General features: G+C 39.9%; 2 protein-coding genes across 7 annotated transcripts in view; one reads left to right on the top strand and one right to left on the bottom strand.

Annotated features, from left to right (window-relative positions):
* The window catches only part of fto (FTO alpha-ketoglutarate dependent dioxygenase), a 282,289-nt gene extending 258,774 nt beyond the window's left edge, over positions 1–23,515 (bottom strand). The window contains exon 1 of one of the 2 annotated variants that reach the window (XM_052028261.1): positions 23,251–23,515. In XM_052028261.1, the coding sequence (XP_051884221.1) occupies positions 23,251–23,292 (42 nt within the window). In that variant the 5' untranslated portion in view covers positions 23,293–23,515. The remainder of the gene's footprint in view (positions 1–23,250) is intronic. The other variant, XM_052028263.1, reaches the window with a different exon arrangement.
* A 382-nt stretch (positions 23,516–23,897) lies between these two features.
* The window catches only part of rpgrip1l (RPGRIP1 like), a 97,166-nt gene continuing 93,339 nt past the window's right edge, over positions 23,898–27,724 (top strand). For 2 of the 5 annotated variants that reach the window (XM_052028637.1, XM_052028641.1), the window contains exon 1: positions 23,898–23,949. The gene's annotated coding sequence lies outside the window, so the exon portion shown is untranslated. Of the gene's footprint in view, positions 23,950–24,972; positions 27,196–27,724 lie in introns of all 5 variants that reach the window. The other 3 variants (XM_052028638.1, XM_052028642.1, XM_052028640.1) reach the window with 3 other exon arrangements.

The raw sequence follows: 27,724 nt of genomic DNA, 5'->3' as shown, positions 1-27,724 counted from the left end.
ATACTGACACAGAAACAAGGCAGTGACTGTGCCATTCTTAATTAAGCTAGGCAATCTAATTTGCCCAGACATATTGGACATCCTGTGTGAAGGACACCCTAATTATTATCCATGAAGCTTAATATTAAGAAGCTACCTCACTGCCAATATTTGCAAGACAGTAAAAGGCTCAGCACTTCTGTACCTCGGTCTTTGTTATCACAGTCATCTTACAGGGGATTAGTATCTTGATGATAGGATCAATACTCAGTACTACTTCTATTACATATGAGAAGAAAAACATCATTCTCCCACCACTATCCACACCCACCAACCTCCCCTCCAGTAATTAAGTATGTGGGTTGTTTATATTTCATTTTGTGTCTATTAGTGCAATAGTTCTGAAATTATTGGCCAAAGCAATTTTAGCAACATGATACAGTTAAAAGAGCAGAACACGCACATCATTCTTCAGTAAATTTCTGTCTGCATACTCATTGCACTGATTCCTATTATTTAGACTGTTGTGTGTAAACAGTAACTACCGTTTCTCTGTTATAGTGCCATTAATATTGTCCACAGCCAATATTGTGATTGAACCATTCATATTGCTGCTGACACAAGTCCTTGCTGATTTTGCTAAACACTGAACACTCTTCACTTTAATAAGACACATGCATATATTAAATATTTTAATTCCTAACATCTGTTAATACTTGCAAAATATTGTTTTTAAATTAGCAGCCTTAACAATATCACAATATAATTTGCACAGCAATTTCTTCCTTTTGACAAAAAAATACATTTACCCTACATTTAACCTACAGTTTTTCTGTATACTGGACGTTCTGCTAACATGCGACAGTATACACGAAAATGTTGCACAAGGACTAAATACTATAACATGTTAGTTCTATTATCAAACAGGGCACAGCGCATAAAGGATTGAAATAATTATCTTATCAAAGTATTAATTATATCATTTATTTCTCATTGTTGTGACTTATAATACAATAAAGTAACACAGATCAATTACATTGGAAAGAGGTTTTCTCTCTAGTTCGTGGTTAGATATAGTAGATTCCTCATTTAAAAAATTGTTTCACAAAAAAAATGCTGTTATAATTGACTTTCATCTAAGCAACTTAGTTCTATTTATTAGCATTGCAAGAATTGCACACAATCAAACCATTGCAATGTTCAAACAAATCCTAGGAGAATAATGGCTTTTAGAAAGGCAACCAACAAATACTGTAATGTTATGATACAACCTGTTTAGAAGGAAAAGTGGAAGCTAACTAAATTTCAACAAAATATTGCATGTTAAATTTTTATCATATCTAGATATAGAACATAGAACAGTACAGTGCAAGAATAAGCCCTTCTGCAGGACCATGATTCCCATCTCAACTAATACCACATGGTCTGTATCCCCCTATTTCCACAGATGCTTTTCGACCTGGTGTGTTCCTCCATCAGTTTATTTTGTGCTTCAGATCCCAGCCTCTGCAGTCTCTCTTGTGTCTCCCTCTATTTCCTGCCTGTTCATGAGTCTGTTTAAATGCCTTTTAAATGATGCCGTCATATCTGCTTCCACCACCTCCCCTAGTAATGTGTTCCAGGCACCCACCATTCTCTGCATTAAAAAAAAATTTGCCAGTAAATCTCCTTTAAATTTTCTCCCTCTCACCTTAAAGTTATGCCTTCCAGTATTTAACATTACCATTCTGGGAAAAAGACTCTGATTATCCACCTGTCTATGCCTCTCATAATTGTATGTACTTCAATCAGGTTGCCCCTCAGTCTCCAACGCTTCAGAGAAAACAATCCAACTTTGTCCAACCTTTCCTTACAGCTAATATTCTAATCCAGGCAACATCCTGGTGAATCTCTTCTGCACCCTCTCCAAAGCCTCCACTAACTTTCTGAAGTGTGGCAACCAGAACTGCACACAATACTCCAAATGTGGCCTAACTTAAGTTTTATACAGCTGCAACATGACTTTCCAATTTTTATATCCAATGCCCCAACTGATGAAGGTAAGCATGCCATACTTTTCCTTTACCACCCTAACCACTTGTGTCACCACTTTCAGGGAGCTAAATAACTTACACCCCAAAATATATGTTTGAAAATCTACAAAACCAAATGAAAAGGACAAGGATGATACTTGAACAGGTCATTCAGATGAAAGCAAATAACCAGTGTCAAATAATCTCTATCTTGAAGATGATTGACTCAGAGCAATGATGGTGTTGGGGAGAATGACAAATGTGATTTAGCCAAAAATCAGTAAAATCTCTGGAGAAAAAATGCAGGCTTTCATTTTGCTTTTTGTAGAAAATGTACAGAAAGGAAAAGTACAATGCACCAAGATGAAAGATCAACTAACTGGAAGGGACCAAGTGTACCCATGGATGAGGTGGTACTAGCCATTACCATGTCATCTGTGCCAATATCCAAGCAGTGGTGTGGCTGAATGATATTTAAACCCCTTTTTCACATCCCAACTCCTCATAAACCATACTCTCGTGTTTTGAAAGCTGCAGATGGTGTTAGTATGCACCTCTTACTTTACCCTACATCATTGCACAACCTTATTTTCAATTCAGTTTACAAAGGCTTAAAACCTGGCTAGCTTGTGCTGGCAAAAAAAGAAAGCATGCTGTCGTGAAAATTGATACAGAGAACTATCAGCTCAGTTGCTGACAATGCAATTTAAAGCACAACAAAGCAGTAGGATCTTTACATGGTGAGACACCGGACGTGAGTGACATGCCAGGACAAGGGCAAGGATACCACAAATGCAAACTCTCCAGGAGGCGAGCTTGCAAACGTTCTGCTGCAAATGATTCAGATGAGGATCTTGATGGGCAATCTAAAATAAAGCTGTCAATAGACAGTGAAACATTTGGTAAATTAACAAGTCTGACAAAAAGCCTATGTTCAATGTTAAGGAGTATGGAGGAGTCAAGCACCGTCTTGGCACATGGATTTCTGATGAGCTGTTATCTACCTTTTAAAGTTTGAAAGTGATGGGTAACTCCATAAACACACTGCTGGAACAAAATGAGCTTTCACAGCAGCACAAGCAGCAACCTTCTGAATGTTTCAATTCCAATCTGTACTTTAACAAGTGCCATCATGGCTGCAGACTGCATCCAAATGAACTTCAGGGTTTCACAACAATTTCTCCCCCAACACGTTACTAGAGCTGTGGACTGGCTTCCCTAGGGAGTGGTAGCAACTCCATTGATATGACATCAAGGAAACATAAAAAAGTTACAACTAAGAAGGAGGTTATTTGACATTTTGAGACTGCTGGTCAAGAAGAACTAACCTAATCCCACCTTTTAACACTAGGTCTATTGCCCTGCAGTTCACTGCGCTTCAAGGACATACCTAAGTTCTGTTCAAATGAAATTAGGGTTTCTACCTCTATCAGCCATTTAGTCAGCAAATTCCAGACCCTCACCACCTTCTGGGTGAAAGAAGTTTCATCATCCCTCTCTATCCTTCGACCAATTATTTTCAATCCATACCATCTGGTTTTTGACCCATCTGTGAAGGTAAACAGGTCCTTTCTATTTACCATTATGATATAAGACTGGGAACTGAATATTCAACATTTAATAAGAGCAGGCAAACAGGGAATGTGGGTGATGTAGCGCTATCAATAAAGAAGGATTAAATCAGTACAGTGGTAAGAAATGGTCTTAGCTTGACAGATCATGATGTAGAACCAGAATCAATTTGGGTCAAACTAAGAATGAGAAAAGACCAAAAGACATTGGCGGAAGTTACTTATAGGCTACCAAGCAGTAATTGTAACGTTGGGCCTAGCATACATCAGGAAATTAGAAGTGTGTGTCACAGGAGCAAGTCAAAAATAATAGAACATAGAACATCCTCAAGGAAAGTACCCTGGATCCAACCATATTATCAATGATGTTCCGCATCAGAAGTACAAACATTTATAGATGTTGATAGTGAAAGACTGGTCATTGATTCAATAACATTTGAATCCTGAGAAAATGAAGCAGACTGAGCAGCATGTAGCAAGAGCTTCTCAAGTGTTGTTTGAGTATCACTCATCCATGTGGTGACTATTTCATCATTAACAACAGCACTCAGGCAAAGGATAAGCAGCAAGTAACACCCTGATTACACAAGTGCCTAGCAATAATCACCTTATAAATGGCTATCTTTGACAAGAAGTATCACCACTGCAAAGTCCCTCATTATCAACACCTCAAAGGCCATCCTTGACCAGAAACTTAGCTGGAGTAGTCAAACAAATACTGTGGCAACCCAGGTAGCTCAGAACTGGGTACCCTGTGACAGGTGACTCACCACACAACTCCCAAAAGCTTACCACCACTTACAGGAGAATAATGAAATACTCATTGCAGAACAGCTGAATTTAGTCCTGTTTAGTTTTAATTAATTACTTCAATTTTAAAATGATTTTACATGTGTGAAGGGCCAGAGCCATTGGTGCCCCATGTCCAGCCTAGGAAGGTGTGAGGTGTGAGAACGATAGGTGGCAACCATGATTCGGCACAATCCAGTCTTTTGCTTAAATATTGCCATATTTTAATCCAATCACAAATAAAAAGTTGTTACAAAATAAGGTTTTTATTTTCATTTTTAATTTATATCAGCCCTATCACCCAAAAGGACCATAAATAAATTTCATTTTTAAAAACAAGATACAGAAGATAGAACACTGAAGCAAAAAATCTGAAAACCCTCATCCGTCAGACAGTATTCTGTGGAGAGAGAAAGAAAGTTAATACTGCATATCAATGACACTTCAGCAAAACTGGACAAGTGAGAAAACAAATGTGTCTGAAGTTGCACAGAGGGGGAGGAATGGAGAGAACAAAGGTAAAGTCTACGATATGGCCCAGGTGACACACTGCTTTCAGAGCCATCGCAAGAGCATCTCGATTTCCCTCTTTTCTGCTCTCATCCCCTCAAATCCTGGCCAGAGCAAGGATAGTGCTCCTCATGTCCACGCCTTCCACCCCTAGCCTCCAATTCAACAGATCATCCTTCCGTTTCCACTACATTCAACAAGATTCCACAAGACTCATCTTGCTCTGCCTCCCCTATTTGCATCTGTTTGCAGCTTCCTGAATCATTCCTTCATCTTCATGAAGTGCTCCGCTTGTCATGGTACTTTCCCATGCAACTACAAGAGATGTAACACCTCATCTTTATCCTTGGCCTCTCCCACCATCCAGGGACCTAAACAGTCTCTCCAGGTAAAGCAGAAATTTATTTGCACTTCCTCCTATCTGGTGTACTACATTTGGTGCTCATAATGTGGTCTCCACTACTTTGGAGAAACCAACCTCAGACTGAGTTTACAGAACACCTTTATTTAGTATGTAAGGGACATTGAAGCTTCTAATCATCTGTCACTTTAATTTTCCATCCCACTCCTACTAACTTTTGTCTTTGATCTCCTGCACTGTTGCAACAAAGCCCGATGCATACTTGAGGAACAGCAACTCATGTGCTACCTAGACATGTTACAGCCTTTGGGACTCAATACTGAATTCAATAATTTCACTTTTTCTGTTTGTATCAGAACCTGCCAGTTCTGTTGTAAGGTTAGCCACCTTAACTGAGTTATTCTTTCTCCACAATTGCTACCTGATCTGCTTGTTATTTCCAGTATTCTCTTTTATTTCAGATTTCCAGCAACTATTGTGTTTTGCCTCTCACAGTTCCAGAATGCTTTTTTAGTCTCACTCCAACTGCACTCATTAATACATTCACTAATCAAGAAACATTGTGCCACCTGGACAACCTTGGTCTCCACACTATCACAGACATTCCCTTTGTTCTTTCCGCCCCTCCCCCTGTCTGCAACTTAAATAAAACACTTGTTTCTATCCTTCTCCAGTTCTGATGAAGAGTCATCAAATGTTGACAGTGTTTCTCTCTCCACAGCTGCCTGACTTGCTAAGTACTTCCCACATAGCTGTTTTCACTTCAGACTTCGAGTATCTGCAGTTTACTGATCTTCAATTTTTATACTCTATTCTGTACCTGCTTTAAATAAGAAAGGATTATGCCCTATCAGAACATGAGATAAGTGTAAACTTTATACCCTCTGGGTCAGATCAAGCTAACACCAACCAGCAGATCCGTAAAGAACTCGTGGCTGGCTGCAACATAGACATTAGCACATTTTGGACGTTAGCACTTGCACAGTGCAGTGTAGACAAACTAAATACACTGGAGGTTAGATGTGGGCACATCGGACCTTTCCATCTACCCCTGGACCCAGCATCATATCCAGGGGCATCGTATAAATGTCTTCAGCTGGGGGATGCCAATATTAATTAAGAAAAGGCAAGTTGAGCTATTTGTTCCTTTTATTGCACATTAATAAAAATTATAAAAAACAAATTATTTAAATCAATTTCTAAATTTTTAAATGTCTTATCATTTAAAAACAGTATATAGTTAAAATATGATGACCCAGTACCCTTGGACAAGCAGATTTTTCAGACTATTGAACATTACTCAAATTACCCCAACACAATTTTATTTCACCTTTTTTTTAAACACGCTACACAGTAGTATAATAAATTTTCCAGTGAACCTGGCGAGTTTAAAGGAAGCACAGGAAACAGAACCCAGCAAGTTTCAGCTTGTAAATTTCAGTCGTGGGTTAAGCTGAAACATGCAAGCACTCTGGACCCCAGCTCCGAATACAAATCCAGTTCCGGCCACACACCCAGCCCACACTTCAAACTCCCGGTATTCTTGACCCAGACCCCAGCTCCAACCGCACAGCCAGCCCACAAACCCAGTAATACACAGTCAAACTCACGTGTACATATTTACATGGATCATAGGGACTAAGTGTACTAATACACTAAACCATTGGGACTTCTGAATAATTGGATATTGGATTATCAAAGTTTTACCGTAATAGGCCATTTGACAGCACATCCACACTTGGGATACATTGTCCAATGGCCTGATCACGATTTGCGGCCTCATCTGCTCATAGGACAACTGCTGAAGCAAGGACTCAAGGTCAATGAAAGCAAGCTAAGGTTCAGGCTGAGTAAAATCCAGCCCAATAAATTATGCTTTTGATTCTCTATGGCAGTGATTGAATTGCTATTATTTTCAGAAATTTTTGCTTTTCAGTAAATTTGTAGATATCTTGAACTTGGGGCAATTCATTTGCAAGGGAAAGGACCTGATGTGGATAGAAGATCCATGATATTAGAGCTAAAACTTGGGCAGATACTCAAGACTTCAAAAATTGTATTAAAATAAGTTTTTACTCAATTTTAAGGTAACATTCATGTCACAAAAGTGTCAAGCAACAGCTACTTCCAAGAGTGTAAACCCCTGCCTAAGACATTCAATGGCATCGCCATTTCCCATTAGACCATTAAGGACACTCACCATCCAGGACATGCCCTCTTCTCGTTACTACCATCGGGGGGAGGTACAGGAGCCTAAGATCCATACTCAACGATTCAGGAGCAGCTTCTTCCCCTCTGTCATCAGATTTTTAAATGGTCCATGAACACTACCTCATTGTTCCTTTTTTTGTTGCACTATTTAATTATTTTGTAATTTATAGCTTTTTGTGTCTTTGCATCGTAATGCTACCACAAAACAACAACTTTCACGTTATATAAGACAGTGATAATAAACCTGATTCTGATCAACATCTGGTGAGTCACCAGAAACTCAACTGAATAGCAATGCAAACACTACAACTACAAGAGCAGGTCAAAGGCTATGTATTATGCAGGTGGTATCTCACCTCCTGTCACCCAAAAGTCCTTCCACCAAGTACAAGTCATGAGCTTGACAGAATTCGCTCCACACTCAAGCAGCTCAACACCATTCAGCATAAAACAGTCTGCTTAATCCCCACCACTGGCACACCATTGCTGCACAGCATGCATCAGCTACAAAATACATTGCAGTCACTTGCCACAGCTTCCTTAACAATTAGTGGCCACTATCACCCAAAAGAGCAAGAGACATATGAGCCTGGGAATACCAAAACCTGCAGTTTACCCTCCTAGTCACATACAATTCTGGCTTGGAAATACATTGCTGCTCCTTCGTCATCACTGCTTTGAACACGAGAACAACCTACCTAACATGATTGTGGGAGTAACATTGCCAGAATGATCGCAACAGATCACTTTTCTCAAGGGCAATTAGGGTTAGGTTTTTTTTATTTCAAGGCGATATTAGAGAGCCAGCAATGAATTACTTTGTAATACTAAGTGAAAGGCAGGAAGCTGCATTGCATTTTGCTCAAAGGGCTGATCTCGACATATGTATCAATGAACTTGTCCAGATATATAAAGTACAAAATGAAAGAAGTTAATAATAGAAAACCAAATATAATAAAAATAGACTGTAATGACTACTTGGAAAATTGGTTGCAAGTACCAACCTGTGGAATCCTTGATTTATTCAGCATGGCAAGAGCTAATTAAAAAATATCACTACACATAATTAAAACTGCCAGTCTCTCAAATCATTATTCAGTTCAAAATAACAAAGAGAATGTGAAGTGTCCTTCTGCTGTCTGTGCAGTTGCTGATTAAGCTGAGACCACAAATGTTTAGAATCCTTGTAAAACAACATTTGGAAGTCGTTCAAGCCGGCACAAAACCTAGGCACACATGGCATCCAGTCTATGTGGGAAGCCATATAAAGACATGCTCTGCTGCTGACTTAAATTTTCCAGACATATGTATAACTAAAAGATATGGTTAAAACATTTTGCTGTAAAACATGCAGCTACCTGGTACCTGTTGTCTCAATTCATAATTCATATCCTGTACTACAGATCTGGAACAGATGCCACAGAGGAGCTTGCCAAAAACTTGAGCAAACCAGGTGTTTTATTCCTGTACAAACATCAAGCGAAAGTTTAACTTTGAAAGATAGCAGAGTTGAACATTAATTTGCAGAACACAAGTATTAGCACTCCTGGCACTTTACGTAGTATTTAATGACCATATGCAAGCAATTTTGAGTAAAGAGCAATAGACAACAGATCAGTGGTACAGAGGTTAAGGTATTCATTAAAGCTGTTTTATATTGCACCATGGGGATGAGTTTTACTCTTCCTTTTTTTTTCTTTGTGGTGTGCAGGTCATCCCAATTTGGGCCTTCTAGTGGCCTATGCTTTATGGTCCCTTTTCTGGCAAGATGTACAAAAACAAAGAACTAATATATCATGAGAAGTGGAGATATTATTCACCATGCAATTATAAGCCCTTAACAAAAGCAGTAATGGATACCTGAACGAAGACCACATTGCCAAAATTAAATCATTATAAATATGAAAGTAAATTACTGAATAGGTATGGTTGATCAGGTCTTAAGTGGAATTCTTTTCATTTCTGATCATTCAGAAAGTAAAAATCATAAGTATAAAACAGAAAATACTGGAACTATTTCACAAGTCAGAGAGTATCTGTGGAGAGAGAAACAGAGCTAAAGTTTAAGGCCAATGACCTTCCAGCATACTGGGACTTAGAGAAAGAGAGGAGAGGAGAACCAAATGAAATGATTATTAATAGGGTAGTAAGCAGGAAAAACTAAATGTGATCTTGTGCCATCAACTCTTTTGACAAAGTTTAAAAATAATGCACCTTTATGCTAAAAACAAGCAAGGATTAGGTCAAATATCTGAAATGTTTTAATTGACCTCTGTGGTGTTGCTCAGAGTGGATAAGAATTGCTTTCATAATAGGTGTGCTATTAACACAATGTCACAGGGATGTCATGGCATACTGTTCATATGTATGTGACAGTTTGAAGCATGTGACAGTTTGTATGTGACATGTGCCGCACAAAGGCCCAGAAATTTCTTTACAAAAAGCCGAGAAAACAGTTAGTCAATTTTACATACATTTCTGAGTGAGTGAAAACCAGCCCTTCATAAGAATGTAACTTTCAACGCAAGAAATCTGCGTCCCCTAGAGCTATCTTCCAGTGTTGATAGTAATGCAACAAATAAAATTAGCTTCTGGCTAAATTTTCAACCACAATCAATGGTCTAAATCACACTGGTACTCTACTCTTGCAGGTTTTAATAATGTTGAAGGCTAACGCTTCTCCCCTGCCATTATCGGCATACTGCAACACAACCCTGCCGGAATCTCCAGTGGACTGACCCAAACTGGTGTCCCAGTCACCAGCTGGTTTCAGCAGGTTGCTCCCAAAAATACCAGAAGAAATCCCACAAAAAGCAAAGTGGATTTATGTTTATCAGATCAAAATATTGATCAAAAGTGATATTGTCGGTACGTGGCAATATCATTGTATCTTGTAGAGAAATCTGACTGGTTAAATGCCCTGGGTTACAAACAGTTCTCAGGAATGGAAACCTGTCATACAGCACAGGAACAGGCCCTTCGACTCTCAATGTCTGTGCTGAACACAATGCCAAATTATACTAAATCTCTTCTGCCTGCACATGATCCATATCCTTCCATTTCCTCGCATATTCATGTGTCTATCTAAAAGCCTCTTAAGTGCCACTACCGTATCTGCTTCCACCTCCACCCCTGGTAGTCCGTTCCAGGCACCTACCACTCTGCGGAAAAAAACTTGCCCTACACATCTTTAAACTATCCCCCTCTCACCTTAAATGCATGTCCTCTAGTACTTGACATTTCTATACTGGGAAAACGATTGTGACTTTCTACCCTATTCATGCCTCGCATAAATTTATAAACCAATCCCAGTCTATCCAATCTCTCCTTATAACTAAAGTCCTTCATTCCAGGCAACACCCTGGTGAATTTCTTCTGCACTCTTTATAGTGCTACCACATCTTTTCTCTAGTGTGGTGACCAGAACAGCACACAATATTCTAAGTGTGGCCTAACCAATGTCTTGTGTAGCTGCAACATGATGTCCCAGTTCTTATAGTCAATGCTTCTGCCTATAAAGGCAAGCAAGCTAAATGTCTTCTTTACTACCCTATTCACTTGTGTCACCATTTTCAAGGAGCTATGAACTTGCATCCCAAAGTCCCTTGGTACATTCTCTTGGCACTTTCCCAAATAATTGCAGGAAATGAAAACACTGTCTTTTATCTCTTCCCTTTCCACCATCCAGGGAGCTAAACAAATTCTCCAAGTGAAGCAATGATTCACTTCTTCCAATTCAGTGCACTATATTCAGTGCACTATATTCAGTGCTCACAATGTGGTTTTCTCTACATTGGACAAACCAAACATAGATTGGGTGACCGTTTCACTGAGCACCTGTAATCAGTCTACAGGGATGACGCCAAGCTTCCTGATGTTGGTCACTTTAATTCTCCATCCACCTCATTAGCTGACCAATCTGTCTGTGGCCTCCTGCACTGTTATAATGAGACCTAATGTAAGCTCATCTCCCATCTGGCCACGTTGTAGCCTTCCAGTCTCAATATTTAATTTAACTATTTTACGTAACTTGCTTTCTCTGTCTGTATCAGACCTGGCTTTCTTAAGTTAATTATTCTTCTGCAATATTAACATAGCTTTTCCTTGTGACTGATCTGTTGAGCATTTTCTACAGGTTTATTAAAGCTGCATTTCACAGCCCTCACTGGGAAGAAGTGAGGGGAAGATATGCCTGGTTGTGGGATCTTGTTGAAGGTGGTAGAAATTCAAAGAATAATCCTTTGTTTGCAAAGGCTGATAGGATACAAGTTGAGGATCAGGGCTCTTTCAGAAGAGAGTTGAGACAAGATGTGCATAATATAGATGAAGTGTGTTCAAGGGCTGTTAATTGTGGAGGGGAAGGTATGATTCAGGAAGAAGGAAGACATCTTATTTGGAAAATCTCCTTGTTGAAGCAAAATAGACAGAGATGGAAGAACTGGGAGAATGGAATGAGTCCTTACGGAGAGCAGGGGGTGAGGTGGTGGGGGGGACAAAGTAGGAGGGAACCGAAGAGTAGTTAAGATAGTTATGGGAATAAGTAGGCTGATAACCTAGCCTATCCGTTGAGATGGAAATGGAGAGATCCAGTAAGGGAAGGAAAGATCGAGAAAGGACTATGTGAAAGTGAGAGTGGGTGGGTGGAAATTTGCAGCAAAAGTAATTAAATTTGAAATAAAAACAGAAAGTAGTGGAAACACTCAGCAGGTCAGCCAGCTGAAACATCAACTCAAGTCTGAAACATTAACTCAAGTTCTGATGTAGGGTTTTGGACCCAAAATATTAACACTTTCTCCTTCCACAGATGCTGCCTGACTTGCTGAATAGATCCACCATTTTGTCAGTTTTTACTTGAAATTTCTAGTGTCTGTTGATTTTTTTTTGATTTTCAGGTACTGAAGTTCAAGTACACTAAGACTGCAAAAAACATTGTTTAATGTGAGAACAAGTCATCAACGAACTAGGAAGATAAAGTTGAGGGAGGGCCCTCAGTTCCAGCCACAAATGGAACTAAAACTAACACTGTTCCACACATTTGTGACCTACATAAATGATTTAGACAAAAATGTAGGAGGGCTGATTAGTAAGTTTGCAGATGAAATGAAAATCGGCGGAGTTGTGGATAGTGAGGAAGGTTGTCAAAGAACTCAGCAAGTTATAGACCAGTTAAAAATACGGGCAGTGGAGTTTAATCCAGACAAGTGTGAGATGTTGCACTTTGGGAGGTCAAATTTAAGAGGAAAGTATAGAGTATATGGCAGGACCCTTAGCAGCACTGATGTGCAGAGCGACCTCAGGGTGCAAATCCATAGTTCCCTGAAAGTGGCAAAACAAGTAGATAGTGTGGTAAAGAAGGCCTATGGCATACTTGCCTTCAACAGTTGGGATGTTGAGTATAAAAGTCAGGAAGTCACCTTGCAGCTGTATAATACTTTTGGTACGGCCACATTTGAAGTAATGTGTGCAGTTCTGGTCGTTCAATTACAGGAAGGATGTGAAGGCTTTGGAGAGGTTCACCAGGATGTTGCCTGGATGAGAGACTATTAGCAAAAAGAAGTTGGACAAACTTGGATTGTTTTCTCTGAAGCGTCAGAGGCTGAGGGGCAACCTGAATGAAATATATAAAATTATATGAGACGCACAGACAGATCACAAGATCACAAGATAAGGGAGCAGAAGCAGGCCATTCGGCCCATCGAGTCTGCTCCAAGGAAAAGGGAAAAAGAAATGGGGTGGGAAAAAAAGAGAGAGAAAAAAAAAACTATTCTAATCCCATTTGCCAGCCTTATCCCCATATCCCTTGATACCCTGACTATTTAGATATCTGTCTATCTCCTCCTTGAACACCCCCACTGATCTGGCCTCCACTGCTGTGCGTGGCAAGGAGTTCCACAATTTCACCACCCTCTGGGTAAAGAAACTTCTCCTCATCTCTGTCTTGAAACTGTACCCTCTAATTCTAAGATTGTGCCCTCTGGTCCTGGACACGCCCACCAAGGGAAACAGCCTAGCCACATCTACTCTATCCTTACCTGTCAACATTTTAAATGTCGCTACGAGGTCCCCTCTCATCCTTCTGTACTCCAGCGAGTACAGTCCAAGAGCCGACAAACGCTCATCGTACTTAAGCCCTTTCATTCCTGGAATCATTCTCGTAAATCTCCTCTGAACCCTCTCCAACGTCAGCACATCCTTCCTAAGATGCGGGGCCCAAAACTGCGCACAGTATTCCAAATGAGGCCTCACTAGCGCCCCGTAGAGCCTCATCAACACTTCCTTACTTTTATACACTATACCTCTCGAGATGAATGCCAACATAGCATTCGCTTTCTTAACCACCGATCCAACCTGGTGGTTAACTTTTAAGGTATCTTGTATAAGTACCCCCAAGTCCCTTTGTACTACCGCACTATCAATCTTCTCTCCTTCTAGATAATAATCTACCCGCTTATTTCTACTTCCAAAGTGTACAACTGCACATTTCTCAACATTGAATCTCATCTGCCATTTTCTTGCCCATTCTCCTAAACTGTCTAGGTCCCTCTGCATTCTTTCTATTTCCTCTATGCTCCCTACTCCTCCACTTATCTTGGTGTCATCCGCAAACTTAGCCACACAACCATTTATTCCATCATCCAAATCATTGATGTACAAGGTAAAAAGGAGAGGCCCCAACACCGACCCTTGCGGCACACCACTAGTAACCGGTAACCAACCAGAACGAGATCCTTTTATTTCCACCCTTTGCTTCCTGCCAACCAGCCAATTCTCCACCCATTTTGCTACCCTGCCCATAATTCCATGACCTCTCATCTTATTAATCAGTCTCTTGTGAGGCACCTTATCAAAGGCCTTTTGAAAGTCTAAATACACAACATCTACCGCCTCTCCCTTATCCACCCTACCTGTGATTTCTTCAAAAAACTCCAATAGGTTGGTCAGACAGGACCTCCCCTTCACAAAACCATGTTGACTAGGTCCTATCTTGCCTTGCGCCTCTAGGTATTCGGTAACCTCCTCCTTGAGGATAGACTCCAATAATTTTCCCACCACTGACGTCAGACTAATAGGTCTGTAATTGCCTTTGTGCTGCCTCCCACCTTTCTTATATAACGGAACTACATTCGCTACCCTCCAGTCCTCCGGAACCATGCCAGAATCTATCGATTCCTGAAAAATAATCGCCAACGCCTCCGCTATCTCCACAGCCACCTCCTTCAGAACCCGGGGATGCACCTCATCCGGTCCGGGAGACTTATCAGCCTTAAGCCCCTTTAGTTTTCCAAGCACCTTCTCCCTATTAATCTCAATTGAACTCAGCTCCAATTCGTGAGACTCCTGACTAATGGGCACATTGCTTATGTCCTCCACGGTGAAGACCGATGCAAAATATTCATTCAATTCCCTTGCCATCTCACTATCATCCATTATAATACCTCCTGCACCGTTATCAATTGGTCCTATGTCAACCCGTGTCTCTCTTTTATTCCTTATGTATTTAAAAAAACTCTTAGAATCCTTCCGAATGTTGTCCGCCAGCTTCCTTTCGTAACTCATCTTTGCTTTCCTAATGACCTTCTTAGTTTCTCTCTGCAGATTTTTAAAATCGTTCCAATCTTCTGTTTGGGTGGATAGTCAGAGTCTTTTCCCCAAGATAGAAATGTCAAATACTAGAGGGTATAGCTTTAAGTTGAGAGGGGGAAAAGTTTAAACGAGAGCTACATGGCAAGTTTTTTCTTCACACAGAGAGTGGTAGATACCTAGAACTTACTGCCAGGGGAGGTGGTGGAAGCAGGTATGATACCAACATTTAGACCGGCACATGAACAGGCAAGGAATTGAGGGATATAGACCACATCCAGCCAGATATGCAGTTTAAATTGGCATCATGGTCAGCACAGACATCGTGGACCGAAGGGTCTGTTGTGGTGTTGTGCCATTCTATATTCTACTAAAAGGCAGATATAGCTTGGGCCCATATGAGTTGACATGGCTACAAGTTTGATCTGTAGAAAGTGAGTGCAGTTGAAGATATTATTTAAAGCGAGAACAAGTTCAGCCAGATGAACAGGTGTGTCCATAGATGGCAACTGGTTGGCCCTCTGTTCAAGAGAGCAGAGGGTCCTCAGAGATGTAGAGGGGTTGTATGCCCATGGTAAAGATGACCTAGTTGGGACCAGGGGGTAATTTCAAATTGCCAAAGTCATCCAGACCACATTGTTGAACTCCTGGCCTACAAGATGGGCAGCACCCAGCTCAATGTGCACGTGTGGGGAATTGCAAGCAACAATTCCAGGCCTGTGGGTACAGGGCCCTCATGATCCAGCCCAGTTTCCATGAACTTTTTTTTAATCTGGTGTGAATGAGAGAATTTCTTCCTTTCATTATTTAAAATCTCTATTCTTGTTCTCCTCTTCTGTGCACTTATATAAAAGGGAAAGCAAATAGACCCTGAAAAGCACTGACCTCTTAGATCAGTTTCTTTCAAAATTTGACAGAGCTACATGAAATAATTGTGTAGGTGACCAAATGTTTGAAGAGGGTACTGGAGATGCACGAGTCACAGGGCAATGAAGAGTCCTCAGAGTCATACAGCTGGAGGAGGCTACAGTGGGGCGAAGCCATGGAGAATTTGAATACAATTATGGAAGCTTTAAATCCAAGGTACAAATATAGGTCAGAGGCATCAGAGGCGAGGGGGTTAAGTACAGGACTGGAAAATGGGTCGTGAGACAATTTAAATATAAACTTCAAGATAATCTTTCGGGTCCACAGTATACGGATCTGATTAATCCTGAATAAGTGTAAAAAGTTTTATACTGCATTTGATAATTAACAGCTTCAATAGATCTAGCAAGAATAAAGCTACTTGGGACAAGGTACACAGAATGCTTGACTTTATCAGTCAGGGTATTGACGAGAAATTTTGGGATGTCATGCTGCAGTTGTAAAAACTTTGATTAGGCCATATTTGGAGTACTGTGTGCAGTTCTGGTCACTTCATTACAGGAAATATGTGGAGGCTTTGTAGAGGGTGCAGAAGAGGATCACAAAATGTTGCCTGAATTGGAGAGTATTAGCTATAAGGAAAGGTTGGAAAAATGTGGATTGCTTTCACCGGAGTGTAGGAGGCTGTGGGGGTGACCTCATAGAAGTATATAAAATTATGAGGCGTAGAGAGTGTAGATCATCAGTGTTTTTTCCAGGATGGAAATCTCAAATACTGGAGGGCAGGGATTCGAGAGAAATTTTAAAGAGATTTATTAGGCAAGTACTTTTATCCCCCTCACACAGAGGGTGGTAGGTGCCTGGAATACATTGCCGGGGAAGTGGTACAAATGGATACGATAACAATCATTAAGAAACATTTAGACAGACACATGAACAGCCAAGGAAAAGAAGGATATGAACCTTGTGTAGGCAGATGGATTTAGTTTTAGATTAGCATCATGGTTGGCACAGACATCAAGCACTGAATGGCAGCCTGTTTCTCTGCTGTACTGTTCTATGTTCTAAATTGTTTTGATATCAAACCCCATATCATTTTGGGGAAAAAGGGGCAATGCAGAGGAGCAATTGCTTACTTTGAAGTTATGAAAAGCATCTTTTTAAAACTATATTGATTTTTATGCTCCATTCACTTGTATGCCTCAGTTTTCTAGGTTGATGAACTTATTCAGGATTATGCACATTTGACTGAATAGTAAACATAAACAGTACTTGAGCAAAGATTTTAATAAAGTCTTGCATAGTAAGCTAGTCCAGAAGATTAGATCACATGGGATCCAGGGTGAGCTAGCCATTTGAATACAGAATTGGCTTGAGGCAAGGAGTCAGAGAGTGGCAGTGAGGGGTTGCTTTTCAGACTGAAGGCCTGTGACCAGTGGTGTGCTGGAGGGATTGATGTAGGTCCCCAGTTGTTTGTCATATATATATTAATGATTTGGATAAGAATATAGGTTACATAATTAGTTAGTTAGCAAATAACACCAAAATTGGTGGTATGGTGGACAGTGAAGGTTACAACAGGATCTAGATCAACTGAGAAAGTGGGCAAAGGAATGGCAGATGGAACTTAACTCAGACAAGTGACAAGTGATGCAGTTTGGAAAGTTAAACCAAGACAGGACATACACAGTGAATGGCAGAGTCCTGAGGAGTGTTGTAGAAGAGAGACCTTGGGGTACAAAATACATAGTTCCCTGAAAGTGGCAACACAGGTAGACAAGGGAGTGAAGACACTTGCCTTCATCAGACAGGGCATTGAGTAGAAAGGTTGAGACATCATGATACGGCTGTATTAGACATTGGTGTATAGTTCTGACCACCATACTATAGGATGTGATTAAGCTAGAGGATGCAGAAAAGTTTCACAAGGATGTTGCTGGAACAGGAGGGCTTGACTTATAAGGAGAGTCTGGTAGGCCTGGAGTGAAGGAGGCTGAGGGGTGACCTTATTGAGGTTCATGAAATCATGAGGGGCATAGATAAGGTGAATGGTCACAGTATTTTTCTCCAGTGGAGGGGAGTCTAAAACTAGAGAGCATAGATTTAAAATGCGAGGGAAAAAATTTAAAAGGGACCTGATGAGCAAGATCTTCCACACAGACAGTGCTGAATATATGGAATGAGCCACCAGAGTGATAGAGGTGGGAAGATTACAATGTTTAAAAGGCATTTGGACAGGTACATGATTGGAAGGCCAAATGCATGCAAATGGGACTAGCTCAGGAAGGCACTGGTCTGAATGGATATGTTGGGTCAAAGAGCCTGTTTCTGTGCTGTAAAACTAATCATTTAATTAAGCTTCTTTGATGACTTGTGCATCATGGTATGCTCTTCTATACTCATTTGAGCATTTTTTGTTATCTCACTCCCTAGCTGGGTAAAACTCTTCTGCCCTAGACAAGAGGTTAGGCATGTTAGGATTTCCTACAACTTGTATTTTGCAAAGGATTCTACAGGATGGTCATGAGACAAAGTTTGACATCTTGCCACATAATGCAACATGAGAATGGGTGGTCAAGAGCTTTGTCAAAGAGTTATCTAAAGGTGCCTCTTAAACGCAGCTTAAAAGGGAGTTAGGGGAAAAAGGTTTAAGGAGAGAATGGCAGAGTTGAAGGACCATAGTGAAATCACAGAACTGTAGAGGGAAGCAAAGAAATGGTGGAAGATTCTAGGAAGTAGAGGTTATAGAACATGGGGAAAGACAAAGCCATGGAGTTCTGAAAGGTAGGCTTAGAGACTGGGATCCAGTAAAGGAGCTGTGGATGAACAGGATGGTGCAACTTAGGATACAAGGAAGGTTTAGAATTAGGTTAGGATTAGACATCTGGATTTGCAAGGTCAGCAAGAGCAGAACTGGATTAGTGGAGCCTTGACACCAGTCATTTAGGATCATGTGCATCTCCATCCCATGAAATCACTTCTGGCAAGAATCCTAGCAATCTCTGCCATTCGAGGTACTCCTTTCTTTTCTGATGACCTCCCCATCTAAGTAGTGTCAGAATGCATCTACATCAACCCTATGGTTGGCACTGTACATCATCTTTACCTAAATGTCATTTTCCAGATTTTTCTGAACTTGCGAGTCTTTAACAATTACCAAATTACAGTCCAAAACTGTGCAATATTTTCAATACTGTGCAAAAAAATTTCTAATTAATGAATCAAGCCTCAATGTCTCAGCATCAGCAGCAGCCTGGAATAAAGCAGAACATTGGGGTACCCAAAACAACAGTCTTAGATCAAATATTTACCAATGTTAGTGTGCAAGCCAGCTTGGATATCATAGGCTATTTTAAAAAGATTCAGTGTTTGGCCATGAATTAAAATAATCTGAACAGGAGACCATATGTCGTGCAACTTCAGTTTAGACTGATATGCAGTCTTACCAACTACCATTACTATTGAATACAAATTATGAGGCACATAAATTCCACATCTGCAAGTCTAAATATTGCACTGTCAAGTTTGAAGGAACATGTAAATTATGCATGAAGCACCATAATTCATAAAAAATATCCTAATGATCAACTGACAGAAGAACTTGGAGTGCTAACAGAATCCAATGTCATTAAGTCAAATACTCCATTTCTCATACATTCCAAATGGCAACTAAGAAATCAATCACCCTGATTTGTCAAGATTGTGAAAATATGTTACAGGGTGAATGAATTTATTCTTATGAAAGATTTATCAAAATGCATACATGTTTATTTTACATTACGTACAGATTGGCAAGCTAAAGGTAATTTAGTGTTTTAAACAGTTGCCAAAGAAATTGTTAAGTGACTGAAAGCAGCAGCTCATTCTAGAGTTCCACAGAAATTTAAAAAAATCATACTTTGCATGGGGCCACAATTGCCTGCGCAAAAATTAAAATTGATTAGATCAATTTCAACAATGTGGTTTATTTAGCATACATTTGTGTTTACTTAATTTTAAAACAAAATACAAGTTAAAAGAAGAAAAAAAATGATAATGTGATCCAAACACAAGATGGAGAGAATGAACTACAATAGAGACAAGCAGGAAGCGTGACAGAAAAGATTTTATTTTTCTTATAATACACAAGACAAATAAATGCAAATTATCACTGGTTTATCACTTTTTATTGTCTTAGACCTTTATGATAGACATTCTAAACTCAATTACAATTGCTTCAGTAGGTAATATTTTATAACTTAACTTCTGTTGTCCATTGTATTAACTTTAAACACCCTATCAAGAGAATGGTGAAGAATATTTCCTAATACAATGTTAGTAAGGTTTCAGACTGAAAACTGAACTATAAGCTGTCACACTAGAAATACACTACAACCAGTGGAAACAGTGCACCTGTCACTCTTCTGCCATTCGCCGGTCAGCTGTGGCTCAGCAAGCTTCACTCTCACTCACCTCAGAATGTTGTGGATTCAAATCTCATTCCAGTGATGCCATGAAAAAATCTTAGCTGACACACTCAAGTGCAGCACTGAAAGAATAATGAACTGTCAATGGCATTGCCTTTTGGGTGAAACAATAATAAATCAACATCTTGTCTGTTCTCCCAGGTAGATGTAAAAGATCACAAGCCACAATTCTGAAGAACAGCATCTTATCCTCTGCCAAAAATGCATGCTTCAATCAAAATCACTATAAACAGATTATCCAATCATCATCCCACAAGGACAATGCTCCAAAAAATAATTCATGCTTTGATGTCATGAGATTGTCAAAGTCACAATTTAAATCCAAACCTCCTTTCATGACAGATAAGCGAACACAGAAAAGTACAAACTGTTTTTCAAACTGCATTTTGAAGGTGAGAAACATCTGGGATTATATTGTTTCACTTATAGGGAGAAGGGTTGAATTGTTTCATGGGCTTTTATTTAAATATGCAGTGAACACATTATTTTGTTAATGATAATGGATGTTTTGTTATTTGTAGCCCATTCATTAGTGAAAGCACATGTTTCTATCACACATCCAAAAGGATTTAATTGGTAACAGAGCTAAGGGTAGGAAAAGGAGACGAGACTGCAGATGCTGGAACCTGGAGCAAAACACAAACTGCTGGAAGAACTCAGCAGGTCAAGCAGCATCTATGAAGACAAATGGATGGTCAATGTATTGGATCAATACAGGACTGAGTAAGAAAATTCTGATGACTCAAGTTCTCCAAATAAACCTAAACAATTACATAAAAATTAAATTTGACAATCTAAATTTCTACCTACCTCTGTAACATCAGTTGCGAATGAGACTCAAGATTATTAACAGTACATCAATAACTCAATTAAGCACCATTGCTTTGTGTTTCCATTCTTACATGGCAAAAGCAGAAATGGTGAAATTCACATCTGCCTTCAGTTCACCAATACAGCCTATGGCCATCTGATAATAAGTGTTTAAAGATCAACACCTCAGCCCTGGCACAAAGATTACCAGGGGGTAGCAATTCCAGCCATCTGGACTATTTCCAAAATATGGACTACTTACAGCAAGCACCTCATAGCACTGGAGAAGTAACATCAATGCTTTTTCTGTAAAATCCTGCAAATCCATAAGCAAACCAGTATCAGTGCCCTCTCCCCAGCAATGACTCGTATACTCAACAGCAGACTCCCTAGACAAAGTATTGTGGGAGTATATGATATAGAAAGTTTTAATTATTCCTCAAACTATGGCACGAAAACGTGGGTTCAAACCAGAAGGCAAACTTGTAGCTTGTTGAAAGCTTCATCTAATACAACTTCCATAGTAGATTAGGTAAAGGCAAACATAATGGAATTATCTGTCTCCTGCTTGTGACAAAATGTAAAACTAGATGAAATGAATCTTGACAAGAATACATAAAGATAACCCAGAAAAATTATTGATCATACAAAATTATTACAATGACGATGCTTTTGGTTCTATTGGCTTCAAAAATCAAACACGTCTTTGATTTTGTAAATATGTCAATCACTTCATTTTGTGAAATGTACTGATAGGAATCATGCTATCAGTTCTTGACGTCATTAGTCGATACGTAGCCAACTCTGTTAAGCCTTTAAATTCTACTTTTGTTCATGTCAAACCAATGAACATATCAAACTATTTCATCATTTTCTCATCCTACCTTCAGGGCAGAGAAATTAGGCACACTTTGTGGCTGCCTATACATAGGGGAGAACTACAGGTCTAACATTACTGAGTAGCTCAAAAATATTAACATTAGTAAAATGAAACTAGAGCATTAGAAAAATGAATAAGATTGAAAAGTGATAAACCCCCAGAACTTGATGACCTGCAGTGTAGGATTTGAAGGCAATAACTATCAAAATAGTGAATGTACTGATTGTCATTGGCCAAAATGCATAGTTGTATAATATTTCCCATGGATTGGAATGTAACACATATAACCTTACAGTTTAAGACAGAGAGAGAAAGCAGGGAATAGAGCACTTAGCCTCACAGCAGTAGAAAGAAAAATGCTGTAATTTACTAAGTGTTCACAAGTAACTTACGACACAGCAGAGGCAATATGGACTCAGATTTGTCATTTCCTTTTCCAGAAGTGTTTTTTCTTGCAGTTCTAACTAGCAGAATAGATGAGGAAGCAGTGGATGTGGTCTATTTAGACTTATACCCTCCTATCAAGTGTTAAAGAGCTTATAAAACAAAATTAGTGTACAGTGTTGGCAGTAATATACTGGCATAGTTTGAGGACTGTTTCATGGACAGAAAACAGCAGGAATAAATGGATCACTTTTGTTCAGGGAGACCATGACTAATGGGGTATCGTGGGTATTAGTGCTGTCTAAAATCAATAATTTGCATAAGAGAGATCAAGGTAAACACATGCAAGTTTGCTGATGATAAAAAGTTCAATGCCAGTGTGGGAGGCAGGAAAGATGCGGAGGGACTAAGTAACCCAATTTTCTTTCCAGCCAACATGAAACAAATGAACAATTCAGATCAAGTTTACTTACAAAATAAAATGCGTTAGCAAGTACAATATCCGCGGATGTTTGTGTAACGAGCTCACTAAGATTAAAAGCGGTACGTTGGTAAACTAGCAATTTTTCATAAAAAAGCCCTATTCTGCCGGATTTTATGGTCATTTTATATAATTCCCACAACAATCGCAGCCCAAAGACAGATGCAGATAAAACCTGTGGGGATCTGCTGTAACCTGGGCTCCATGACCCAGAACTGCAGAGTAACCCATCGATTCCTGAACTTAGGCCTTGCTCACACTGTCTCCCCAAAGAGAGCGCGGTTAAACGCTGAAACTGCACAGATGGCAAACAGAAACAGCTTCTAACTCCGTGCACTAAGGGTGTACCTTAATCTCCTTCGCGTTATCGTATTTACTGAACCTTTTCATCCTCAGTCCCGTCCCATTCCCGTCAATTTAAACGCGCGCCATTACAGTCCCAGCATACAGTGCGACACCCCCCGTCGCTTCCCGGAGCCCGGGAGCCAATCGCCCCCCCCCCCCCCGGGTCAACGGCTCAGCGCGGGAGCCAACCGCCCCCGCTCAACGGCTCAGCGCGCGCACACGGCCAACACAGAGCGAGCGCCGAACACCCCAACCCACCCATCCATTCAAAGCACAACACAAGCCACGCCACCTAAGCTCCAACAAAGCAGGCGGAGCCGCTGCTGCCACCAACCAATCACCGCGCGCGCGGGCGAGAGTGACGCTGCTCGAGGCCAATCAGAGATGAGCGTGGTCCGTTGGTTGACTTGGGGCCAATCAATTTGTGCCGACGGGTCACGTTTCTTGACTGACCTGAAATCACCCAATGTGAAGAAGCGCATGGGTGCGGACCGGCGGACGCGCGCGGACCCCTGGGAATTGTAGTCCGCTCTGGCTGGCACTTGCTTTTCCGGTTGAAGGCAAGTGATCCGAAAGTACAACAAGACCCAACATGCGTTGCGCCCCACAACCCGAGCTGCGATTACGAACCGGAAATTGATGTATGCTAGCAACTGTCGTGGTGGTAAATGAATCGGTAATGAGCTGTGTGGAGAGCATTTGGTGAGTGGTCCAGCGCAGTTTTTGTAGCTAATACGCAAATGGGAGGGGAGGTTATTGGCGTTTTTCAGAGTATTATCTCCGCTGAATCCGTGCTGCTCTCACATGATAGTTTGAAGCTTGCTGAAGGTTATCCGACCGAGTGAGACTGAGCGAGGGTGCATTTTTATTATCTCCCTAATTGCTGTCGTCGATATTGGGCATACGTACTCTTCAAGTGAGCACACAGTCAATGCCAACTTTTCACATTCTTATTGCGCTCTCAACCTCTTCCAGGACAGGAGTTTAGCATTTGAAACAAAAATAGAAAATGCTGGATGGACTAATAAGTATTCTCTTCTTGACTTTGGTTGATGAAAATTTGCATAGCGTTCCTATATAACCTTCTAGATGGCGGAGATCACAAGTTGTCGAAGAAGCCTTGGTGAATAATCATAGTACATTTCATAGATTTTATACGCCGCAGCTTCTTTGCACCAATAGTGGAGTCTGTGAATGTGGTAAATGGAATGCCAAGCAGCCTGATTTATTCTGAATATTATCAAATTTCTAGAGTATTCTTGCGGCTGCAGTTATCCAGACAGAGTATTCCATCGCAGTCCCGATTTGTGCCTTGTAGGTGAAGAAAGGACTGTGGGGAGTCAGAAGGTGAATCCCCTGCAGGGTATCCAAACTCTGACCTGTGCTTATAGCCACAGTTTTTATGTTATAGATCTATTTAAACCTCTGGTCAATGGAGAGATCTAGAATGTTAAACATGGTTTGGCACAAGTAATACTGTTGAAGTCTTGATGTCTGCCACCCGAACTTGAGGTTCGGGGCAGATCAATATGATCATTTTGAATGATGGGGCAGGCTTAAGGGGCCAGATGGCCTACTCCTACTCCTGCTCCTATTTTCTCGTGTTCATCTACTCCACCACTATCTCAAAGTAGCTGCAGCATATTACTATTTACAGAGTGTGCTAAAGTATTATGCAAACCACCCTTGCTAGCATTTCTTAAATGTGAAACTTCCACCACCCAGGATTTCAAAGACAGCAGTGGCATAGGAACACCATTTCTTTGCTGCATCAGATGTGTACTGCATCATTGATTGAGGAGTTGCACATGGAATTGAACGCTCTGTGGTCGTCACTGAACATCCTCATTTTTGACTTAATCCTGGAGGGGAAGTTATTGAAAAGGCTGATGATGATTGAGTCTTCCTTGAGGAACTTCTACAGTAGTGTCCAGGAGTTGAGTTAATTTGCCTGCAGGAATGGCTACCATCTTCCTTTGAGCAATGTATGATTCCAGCTGGTGATGTTTTCCCTTTGATTCCTGTTGACCTTAATGGATGAATTATATTCTAATGACGCAACTTCAAGATTTCAGTGAATATGTTAACAAGATTTGCTTAATATATAGCTAGACATTCACAACTATTCATAAATAATATAAAGGGAGATTTACCAATATAATCTGATCACATTGGTGTACCAAACTATCTCATTTGATCATCTGATTATTCTGTCTCTGTTAAAAATTCTTGCTTTATAAGTAGTTTGTGGGAATTTTCATATTTAAAAGTTCAGTGGGCCATGGCAACATTGCAAATTATCTTCTGTCATTAGTCTTTGATAATTATGTGATCTTAATAAGAAATTGCATAATATAACATGATGACTTAGAAATATATCTCACAGAGGTGCATGCATGTTGCCAAGAGAAGCACCAGATAAGACCAAGCCCATTCCACCCAGGTATGATGTGACCACACATTATCAGCCCTACTGATGGGATTGTTGTTGTTTGTTATGTACACTAATGATTTAGAAGTGAATGTAGATGGTGTGATTAGTAAGTTTGCAGGTGATACAAAAATTGTTGGTATTATTGAAATAGTGATGATAGGGAACAGAATAGTATAGATCAGATGGTAATTTGGCAGGGGGCAGTGGCAGATGGAACTTAATCCTGAGAAGTGAGCGATGATGCATTTTTGGGGGTGTGTTAAGGGTTGGGGCAGCCAGTCTGGAATTTGTCATATCACTAAAGTGGCCTTAAATAAAAACCACAAATACCAGGTTTTGTGGTACTAACCTCCACATCCTTGATTTTCTGGAGGCCTTTGCCAATTTGACTTCACCAGTCCCCATTTTCTCTTCTGTTATCCAAAGGGGAATCACCTTATCTGATCCCACTTTTACCTCTTCATCATAATTGGAGAACCTCATCCTGACTGAAGATGACACTGAGGGGCTGCTTGCAAATGAAAACCAGTTCCACATGTATAGTAATGATCACCAGGTCTCTTTCACTACCACCTCTTTCAACCCTCCACTTCTTTTGTGTTGTCAGCAATCCAATGTTGGAACCAAAATTTTCTCCATTTAAAACTGGGAAGACAAATCATTGCCATTAAGGCTTGACATAAACTCCATTCACCAGGCACTGATTCCATTCTCTTCCCTGGGCACTATTCATGTTGAATTAGAGTATTCATAATTTTGGCATCCCATTTGACTTGGAGCTAAGGTTCCAACTCCATTTTCTCATTATTAGTAATACTGTGTACTTTCCTTTTGTGATAATGTTATCTTTTGCTATGCCTTAGCCCTTCTGTTGCACAAATCCTGCTCTTCCCTTTTATGACCCAGATTCAACTATTCCACTATTATTCTGACTGGTTTCCAAGTTAATAATTCCTTAAATATAATCTCATCTAAATCTCTGCTGTCTGTATTCTAACTCACTCAAGGTCCATTTACCCATTTCCACTGTGATAGTTTCTACATTCATAAATTTCTCAAGTTCCCTTATAATAGACTGAAATGTTAAAAATACAGCAAGCAGTATATTCTAGTGAGATGAGAAAGAAATACTTCCTATCATCTGATCTAACTCTTATACAAGCTAAATATGAGAAAACTAGTTAATCTGTGTAGTTAGTGGTAGTTGAAGTAAGATGCAAGGTATGATGACAAAATTTACTCTGATTAGTGCTTTGAGATCTTCTTTTGCTTTTACCTAAGAAGCTGATTGGGACCTCTGTTTATATGCATAAATCTTTAGAAAGGGGCTTGAATACACAATCTGATTTAGAGGTATGAATACTATTACTGAACTCAGTTGTTATCTCTCCCCTCTTGCCTCCAGTCTTATCTCCAGCACTCACATAATGGACCAAACTACTGCTGTGGAATGGGTTATTCTTGGAGTTGCCTCCTCTTCCTTACTTACCAACAGCACTAAAAGAAATTATCTGGTGATTATCTGAAGATTATGGAATCTTACTATATACAAATTTTCTGCCACATTCCCTTTATATTAAAATAGCTACTATACTTGGAAAAGTATTTCATTGGTTGTAAAACATGTTGGGAGAGCCTAAGGTCATTAAAGGTAGAATACAAGTTATTTCTTTTTGTTTCCTTCTTTCACTTTCCTCTTCCTTAAGTTTAAATGTTTTTATTCTGAAAAACACGATGTTGTGATTATTCCAAGCTAGAGGATTTGTGAGCACTAAATGCTCGTGAATAAATTCCTGAATGGTATATAACTTTACCTATACAGAGTTCTGTGTCAACCACAGTATGACCTTACATTTCATGTCTTTGAAGCCAGCAGTGCACTGGGAGATAACATCTTATTTTGATTTTATGAAAACTTCTTTACATTGTCTTTAAAACTGCTTTTCAAAGTAACAGAAGTTTAAATGCATACTTACAAACAGTGATTTATGACCAGAATGTATGCATACATAGAGAAAAATCATCAGTTTCATATTTTTGTTT

The sequence above is a fragment of the Pristis pectinata genome, chromosome 13 (assembly GCF_009764475.1).
Source record: "Pristis pectinata isolate sPriPec2 chromosome 13, sPriPec2.1.pri, whole genome shotgun sequence".
In the NCBI taxonomy this organism is placed as follows: Eukaryota; Metazoa; Chordata; class Chondrichthyes; order Rhinopristiformes; family Pristidae; genus Pristis; species Pristis pectinata.
This window is presented reverse-complemented; position numbering and strand designations above follow the sequence as displayed.